Genomic DNA, 9118 nt, shown 5'->3' with positions numbered 1-9118 from the left:
TGGAGTCCCGCAGGGACGAGTTCTTGAACCCGGCTTCTGCCCCGCCCCGTTAGGGGCAGCTGGAATACGGAGGGCCTGGCGGGCCAGTGGTTTCATGAGAAAGTAAAAAAACGCGCCTCCGTTGCAAATTTTCATGCCCTCCCCCTCCAAAGAAAGGTGCTTAAGTGGTTTATGTGAGAGAGTGTGGAAGGGGAGAAAATTCCAGAATGCCTTCATGAACTGGGAGAAGATGCGGCTTAAAACTCGAAAGATTCACACTCATCTTGGGTCTTAACACTGGCAACTACCCCAGCTTTGTGTCCAAGAGCCTGACCTAATTATTGTGTCTGTTTCCATTTTGAACCATTATTCTGTAGGAGGAAGCGGAGAGGAAGTAAAATCTTTAGAAGTGAATTTAAAATTAAACCTGGGGAATTGCTACGAGTGAATCTTTTGGTTTTTTTTTTGGGGGGGGGGGGTTGTTTTGTTTTTTTGGTTTTTCTTGACAGTGTCGTTTTGGAGCCTGTCCTGGATCTCACTATAGACCAAGCTGGCCTCGAACTCACAGAGATCCGCCTGGCTCTGCCTCCCAAGTGCTGGGATTAAAGGCGTGCGCCACCACCGCCCGGCTTACACGTTAATCTTTTAACAAATTATTTCTAGCTGCTCTCAAAAGGCAGATTCTTTCTGAATTTGAGGCCTACCATAGTACGACCTTGTCTCAGAAATCAACGAAATAAGAAAAAAATTAATCTTGACGATGATTATGATTGGTTTTTAAATATAAAGCAAATTTATCTTTTCTTACCATCTACCCAACAAACTAAGGTGGGTTCAGATACCTGTTCTTCAATCCAATAGACTTGGCAGATGAAATTCTGATAGTAATGTAATGTGCAGTATCTTAAGTACTTCAGAGCATGACTGTCAATGATTGATGTTAATACGAAAAAAAAAAAACTTTCTTCAAAATAGTTGATGATGATGATGAATCTAAAGCTGATAGAAATACTAGGCTTTACAAGTAAGGACAGAAAATTGAAAATAAATGCTAACCACAAATTGAGTGGGCAAACTAAGAGTTGTGCTTTTTTTCTCTTTTTATTTTTTTAGTCTTTAAACTCACTTACATAATATAATGATACACAGTCATAATTTTCTGAAAAAACGTAAGTTTAAGACATGAAAATTTGGGGCTAGAGCCCTGGCTCAGTGATTAAGAGCACTGCCTGCTCTTTCAGAGGACCTGGGTTTGATTCCCAGCCCTCAAATGGCAGCTCACAACATCGGTAACCCCCATCTCAGGAGATCCAGGGGCACCAGGAAAGTACATGGTGGTGCACAGACACACATGTAGACAAAACACTCATACACATAAATCATATTTTAAAAAAGAAATGAAAATTCTAGAATCAGTGTTTTCTTCCAAGATTGTGATGCAACGTATGGAAAGGCATAGAGGTGTAATGATTATAAATATTCTCGGAAATAATTATCAGTTTAAAAATGCCATGTTGGCATTAAGAGTGGGTGTAGTACCTAACTGGCACCATACTTACTGGTATTTAAGACTCTGACAGTATTAAAACCAATCTGGATTATGTATTTGCTCAATTTAATTGAAAGACTGTAATATCTAAAAATTTCTGTTATTAATCAAAATTATTGTGTTGTGGATTATTTTAGAAGTTTATTTGTTTTTAAATATCTCAGCAAGTTAAATAGTTAAGGATGTTCACTTTGGGCCAGTGAGATGGGTAAAGGCACCTGCCAGCAGCCCTGAGGAATCTGACCCTCACGGTAGAAGGAGAGAACAGAATCTCACAAGTTGTCCCTTGACTTCCACACACACAATGGCACAATTGTGCACACATACACTTAAATAAAAATGCAACAAAAATTTTACAAAAAGAATATTCACTTGATGATAAAGATTATAGTCCTCTCCTAGAGATGATATCTTCAGGTCTTTTTCTTTTCCTTTTTTTTTTTTTTTTTTTTTTTTTTTTGGTTTTTCGAGACAGGGTTTCTCTGTGTAGCTTTGCACCTCTCCTGGAACTCACTTGGTAGCCCAGGCCGGCCTCGAACTCACAGAGATCCGCCTGGCTCTGCCTCCCGAGTGCTGGGATTAAAGGGGTGCGCCACCACCGCCCGGCCTTTCCTTTTTTTTTTTTTTTTTTTTTTTTTTGGTTTTTTTGAGACAGGGTTTCTCTCTGTAGCCCTGGCTATCCCATAACTCACTCTGTAGATCAGGCTGGCCTCAAACTCAGAGGTCCATCTGCCTCTGCCTCCCAAGTGCTGGTATTAAAGGCATGCGCCACCACCACCCAGGCTATATCTTCAGATCTTCAGACTTCAGAACTTCACATTATATAAGACAACAGGTAAAACACAAAAACATGAAATAATAATTACACTAGATGTCTTAGTTAGGTTTTGATTGCTGTAAAGAGGCACTATGACCACGGCAACTCTTATAAAGGACACGTTTAATTGTGGTGGCTTGCTTACAGTTCAGAGGTTCAATTCATCATGGCAGGGAGCATGACGGTAGGCAGGCAGGCATGGTGCTGGAGAAAGAGCCCAGTGTCCTACATCTTGCAGGCAACAGGAAGTGGACTGACTGTCACACTGAGTGAAGCTTGAGAAAAAGACCTCAAAGCCTGCCTCCACAGTGACGCACATCCAACGGAAGGTGTGGCCTCCAGCCTCAAGGTCTGGATTAAAGGTGTGTGTTATCCAGCCTCCTTCAACAAGGCCACACCTCCTAATAGTGCCACCCCTTATGAGCTTTTATGGGGTCCAAAACCATTCAAACTACCACAGTAGGCCATGAGCATTCATATTAAAATATGTACTTAATTCAATAAGACATTATTAGTAAACTATTATGTAAAATATAAACATCTGGCTGACATCTGAATTCCCTGAGACTGTTTTATTTGTTTTTGCAGGGATAGATATTGAGCCCAGAGACTTGAGCGTGTTTGTCAAAGTCTTTTGCCATTGAGCTATCTCAGCAGCCCACATACTTTATTCAGAGAGAGCCTCACTAGGTAGCCCAAACTGGCTTTGAACTCTAAATCCACCTTCCTCTTCCTTAGTGCTTAGATTAGAGGCATGAATCACAACATCCCACTCCTTCCAGACATTTTAAATGACAGAGATATTAAGAACTATTTGATAAACTGAGTAACTTCTGAGGTATAATTCCTTGATTTCTCATGTGGGAACCATCCTGGCTTAATTAATTGTTATAATTGCTTATTGTTTTATTCAGTAGATTTGTTGAATTTCTGATAGTCTGTTGGCTTGGTAGCTTTATCGTACCATAATTGCTTTATTCTGAATGAACTAGCTATTAGAGAATTCTAACTTCAGGCCTTTTATTTTTTAAGTAAGAGAATGGATATAATTTCCCGATTCTTACTGTTTCTTTTTTTAATAGGTTTTAAGAAAAACTTTTAATGCCAACGCACTGTATTGCTACTTTTTAAAGATTTATTTATTTTCATTTTATGCATATAGGTGTTTTGCCCAAGTGCTGGTCTGTGCACTAGCGCCTTTGGAGATCAAAAGAGGACTTCGGGTCCCTTGGAATTGGAGTTACAGACAGTTGTGTTAGGTGGGTGCTAGTATTCAAACCTGGGTCCTTGGCAAGTGCTCTGAACTGCTGAGCCCTCTTTCCAACCCTCTGTTTCTTCATTACAGAGTTATGGCCTTGCTTATTTCTTTTTTTTTTTTTTTTTTTTTTTTTTGGTTTTTCGAGACAGGGTTTCTCTGTGTAGCTTTGTGCCTTTCCTGGAACTCACTTGGTAGCCCAGGCTGGCCTTGAACTCACAGAGATCCGCCTGGCTCTGCCTCCCGAGTGCTGGGATTAAAGGCGTGCGCCACCACCGCCCAGCGGCCTTGCTTATTTCATTTCAAAATCATTTGAGAAACACGATTACCCTGTATAAAATACGGTGTCAGTCTTTGCCACTCTAGCCTCTTTTCAACACAATTATCATATTAAACATACTTGAACTCACCAACTTGTATGAATTAAATGACAAGAGAAAATATAGAAAAATGTATACCAATACACATTATTTTCATATTAGATTTGCAACCACTAAAATAAATGTTACTTTATACTTTACATTTATCATTTAGGACCTTTTGAAAAAAATAAGTGAACCAAAGATTTGTGATTAAAAGAGATTTTCTCCTCTTGGCTTTGCTATTTTACACTTAACTTTTGTATTTCTAGATATTGCACTCTGTATAGCTTTGAAGAGAAGAGATATGTTTTCAGCATTCAAATATTATGCAATAGACTATTTACATGAGGTATGATGTTATGGACTCGCTATCATTTAATAAGAATTATTCTTGGAAACATGTTGTGTGTATCTAGTATGTGATAGTTTTCAGTAATTCACATGTTTATCTTTGGTTGCTTTCAGAATCCATTAAAATTACCTTAGGTTTTTATAGCAGTTAAGTACTGTGTGTGTGTGTGTGTGTGTGTGTGTGTGTGTGTGTACATACTCTTGCCATGGTGTGCATATAGGGGTTAAGAGGACAGCTTGCAAGAGTTGATTCTGTCTTCTGTTGTGTGAGAGACCTGGGGGTCAAACTCAGGTCATTAGCATTGGGAGAAAGTGCCTTCAACCTCTGAGCCATCTCACCAGCCCTAGTTTCAACTTTTTTGTTTGTTTGTTTTTGTTTCTTTGTTTCTCTTTTGAGACAGGGTTTCTCTGTGTAGCCCTGGCTGTCCTGGAACTCACTCTGTAGACCAGGCTGACCTCAAACTCACAGACATCCACCTACCCCTGCCTCCCAAATGCTGGGATTAAAGGCATGCACCATCATGCCCAGCCTTAGTTTCAACTTTTAATATTTCTTTCAAAGTCCACTTTTGTAAGGGACTTTAAATTAAATTAAAATAGTTGAATAGCAAAATAAATCTGAAACTACCTGAAGAGAAGAACAAGACTTTTGGCAAGTTTGGAGGGTTTTATTAACATTCTGAAGTGATCTTCCTTTAAGGGACATGTAATCCCAGTGCTTGGAAAGCTAAAACAGCATGATAAGTTTCAAGCCACCTGAGGTTGTATAGTGATACCCCATGCCCAAAAAATAAAAGAGCACACACATAAAAAAAAAAGAATGGGCACAAAAGTAATCCTAGTCATTGTTACTGTGACAATAACAGCATGTCTTGATGAATCAGATACTTTGTCCATCTAATGGATGATGTCCTTTGATCAATGTAAGTCCCCACACATCAAATACTATTACTCTACAGATTTTACAGCTTCTCAGTTAGCAAAATAATATCAAGAGAGCTAAGTATCTTGGAAAAATGTCAGAGGTGAATTTCAAGTTCAGGTATATTGTTAATGAATGTATTGCAGGAGATGGAGGTCATGTAATAGTTTATTGTTCTTATGATCTTAAATGACAAGTTAAAATTTCATTTTCATTATTACATTAACCTGCCCATCTACCAGTACAAAAATATTACAGTAAACTAATACTATGTTACATTTTATGGGGATTAAGAAATATACGTAGTCATCTTCAGGTTTTATTTATTCTCTCATAACTGAGAGACACAAATATGTAGTTATAACATATGCTTGGATTACTTGCAAAAATGCAGTTACTCAAAAGTCCTCAAAGATTTCTTCTTACTCATAGTGCCTTAGTAATGCTGGTGTATTGCACTCCATGATGTGATGCTGAGAAATGTCAAATCTTGCAGGTGTGAGACTTTATAAAGTTGATGACGATGTATTAAGAGCCACTCAAATAGCAATATAAAGATCTGGCAAAGCAGAATTGCTTAACAGACAATAGAGAGAAAAATGATGTGAATATCCAAGGAATCAGACTTACTAATTCAATGTCTTAATAATTCAAATGTTTTCACAAATTATCTCCCTTATGTTCAAAGAAGAAAACTAATGCATCTGTATCATCAAATATAGTTTATGAGAAAATTGCCTCAGAAGCAATTGTAAACAAAATTTATTAGATGTAAATTATTTCTTATAGCTTTCTTTTTTAGATGAAGTACTAGTCAAGGTTTTCTTTTTCCTGTTTACATGTATCTTTGGTCCTCATTTTATATGGGTCAGATTAAATGATCTTTTATACCACTTATTCTTGGATAATGAAAACCTCTTACTGAATGTAACACCTTCAGCAGCATAAAACATAAACAACAACAACAAACCGATCAGTTTTGCAGGCACATGGAATAATGAATTCCACAAGAAGTCGGAGTCTCTGGAAAGGACTTCATGAGGAGATGCTGCCTACACTGCTATAGAACAGCAGCTCTTTGTCACAGTGTAGATGCGGTGTTGTGACCACTGAGTGCTAGGGTGGGGGGTGGGAGGGCAGGAGGAGGCACAAAGTCATGGGAGTTAACACTGGGAAGCGAGGGAAGACTCAGGACAACTTGAGCTAACCTATAGGTTTATTCAACTGATAACATCCTTTCTGTGTTGCTTGATTGAGAAAGGATCCTAGTGGGGCTGATAGTCTGTATTTAGCCCACAATGGCCTCAAACTAATAATCCTCCTGCCTCAGCCTCCCAAGGGCTGAGATTACAAGCTGCACCACTATGACCACCTTTAACATCTATTTAAAGGAAGAGTTTTCTTCCTTAGGTTTACTTTCAAAATTAGAAGCTGATTTTCATGTTTTAGCATAGAAAACAAAAGTTGAGACAGTGGTATTATGCTGGTTAATGGAAGCAAAACCATATTGCTAAATGATGTAATACTTTTTTTTATCAAGCACATACATATTTTAGTGTATCATAGAAAAAAATGTTTGTAAAACAACTTGCTGATATTATTCTCAGGTACATGGTTCTTTAATTTGACTTTTTTATAACATGTATCAGTTTTAAAGAAAAATTATATCAACTTACAACAATAATCTGAATATTGGTATATGTTAAAATTATATGGTATATATTAAAATTATTATAATATAAAGTTATATTATTATATATTAAAATTATTTTACATTTTCATACAGAACAAAGTTAAAGAAAGGCTTTTCAGAGATGCTTTATTGCTTCAGATCCCTTCATGTTTAAATCAAGATAAAAATTTTATTGATGATAAATATAGGAGTCCATGGACAAGAGGTATGTTTTTATATCTTACAAGTTATTTCTAAGTTCAGTGTAGTAAGTTAGAAAAATTAGGCCATAGGACTGAGTAAGGAAAAGGAGGAGAGCTGAGATGTGAGCAAATTTTATGTCTAAGGCTTTGTAGAACGTAATATGGACTTTTTTGTCTATTTTTATAAAAACAATAGACTGAATGTTTATGTGTCCTCGAAACCACATGTTTAAATTTAAGCCCCATTGTGATTGTATTTGGAAGAAGGGTCATGAAGCTGGAGGTCAGTGCTCTTGTGTAAGATATCCCAAAGAACCACCTCTTGTCCTTTTTGTCTTGAACACAGCAAGGTGAAGTAGAAGAGAATCTCCATTAGATACTGAATCTGCTGGTGTCTTGTTATTGGACTTCCTAACCTATAAAGCTGTGAAGAGTAAAGGTTCTTAGTTTGAGTCACCTAATCTCTAGTATTTGCAGTATAGCAGCTCAAACTGGCTAATAAAATTGTAAATATGAGAAACCATTGGACAATTTTAAGAAAAGGAAAGAAAGAACCCAAATCATATTTCAGAAAAGACCATTCTGATTGGGAAGGGTTGGGGGCTGGGAGTCAAAAGTAGGGACATGGGGACTATCAAGACAACACAGTGGGTAAGGATGCTTGCTGCCAACCTGACAGCCTGAATTTGAACCTTGGAACTCATATGATGGAGGTGAGAACTGACTCTGACCTCTACATATGTTGTAGCCTTGAAGTATAGTAAGAAGAGGGTGCTTGTATGGTGTAAAATATTTTTTTTAAAGAAGTTTATTGAGTGCCTTGAAAAGAGCAGTAGAACTTGCAGTAATAAAAGTACTTACTGCCTGTTTGAAGTAAAATTTAAAAATGAAGCAGTACTCAATTCAAGATGGTGGCGGCTACCGGCACTCGGGGGACTGCAGACCCACGGAGGCAGGGGAACGATGAGTCTGTACAGTGTGCAGTGTTTCCAGAACAACTAAAAGAGGGCAGGTCTCATGGAAGATGTTTTTCAAAAGTGGTCTCGTGAAATTGGCACAAAAGATGGTGGAGGGGAGCCATGCATGCGGTGGAGAGAAGCGCAGCTAGAGGCAGACAGGGGAGGCTGTCTTGCTCAGTGGTCAGTCCTAGGCCTGCAGGGAGGTTCAGTCCACAGCATGGAGCCACCACTGCTGCAGCTCACACTGCTGCCTTCATGGGGGCAGGCAGGGAGGGCAAGGGCAGGGAGGTGTGCACTGGCCTGGGGCTGGAGTGGATCCTGCCCCTAGATGTGCTGCTGAGCTTCAAGGTCAGTCACCCTGACTCGTGGGAACAGCAGGATATCAGAGATGGGTCTCAGCTATGGTTGCGTTTACCAGAAACCTTGAACCAGACCAATGACTCGTTGGAATAAGTATTTGCACATAAAGCTGTTTGGGCAAAAAAAAATGTACTGCCACTTTGATGGAGAGTGGGGAAAGAGGGTAGAATGGAGTGGCATGTGTGAAGACAGGCAGAATTAGAGATTCAGCTGTGCAGTGACAGGTGTGGGAACACCATTGTCGGGTCACCAAGTGGGGCCGACAAGGTGGTGTGCAGCAGCCTGGAGCTCACGCAGAATGTGCTGCCCAGCTGCAAGATCACCTGGCTCTGAGCAACAACAAAATATCCGAGGTGAAGAACAGTTCAGTTTGGGGTTTAAGCCTCCTCGAGAGACCTCCATCATCCATGCTGCCACCAGAGGTCAAGCTGGTGTCTGTGGTCAGTGCTGCCACCTGAGACCACTATCATATTTTTGTATGAGACATGGATGAAGATGTAATGTCTTCAAAGTAACAAAACTGGGAAGGAGTAACTTTGAGAGAGACTGGGACCGGGAGACTACTCGTGGTAGACTATGCAGTTGCATAGCTGCATATTCTGGAGCAAGAATGTGATCTGGTCCCTGTTCTTTTTTTTTTTTTTTTTGGTTTTTTTGAGACAGGGTTTCTCTGTGTAGCTTTGCGCCTT

General features: G+C 39.2%; 1 protein-coding gene across 1 annotated transcript in view; it reads left to right on the top strand.

The window, feature by feature from the left end:
- The first annotated feature begins 4235 nt into the window (after nt 1-4235).
- Shoc1 (shortage in chiasmata 1) overlaps nt 4236-9118 on the top strand; it is a 78982-nt gene continuing 74099 nt past the window's right edge. Inside the window, exons 1-2 of the mRNA XM_059254407.1 lie at nt 4236-4311; nt 7022-7133. Of these exons, the coding sequence (XP_059110390.1) occupies nt 4267-4311; nt 7022-7133 (157 nt within the window). The 5' untranslated portion in view covers nt 4236-4266. The remainder of the gene's footprint in view (nt 4312-7021; nt 7134-9118) is intronic.

Source organism: Peromyscus eremicus, chromosome 2 (assembly GCF_949786415.1).
Source record: "Peromyscus eremicus chromosome 2, PerEre_H2_v1, whole genome shotgun sequence".
NCBI lineage: Eukaryota > Metazoa > Chordata > Mammalia > Rodentia > Cricetidae > Peromyscus > Peromyscus eremicus.
This window is presented reverse-complemented; position numbering and strand designations above follow the sequence as displayed.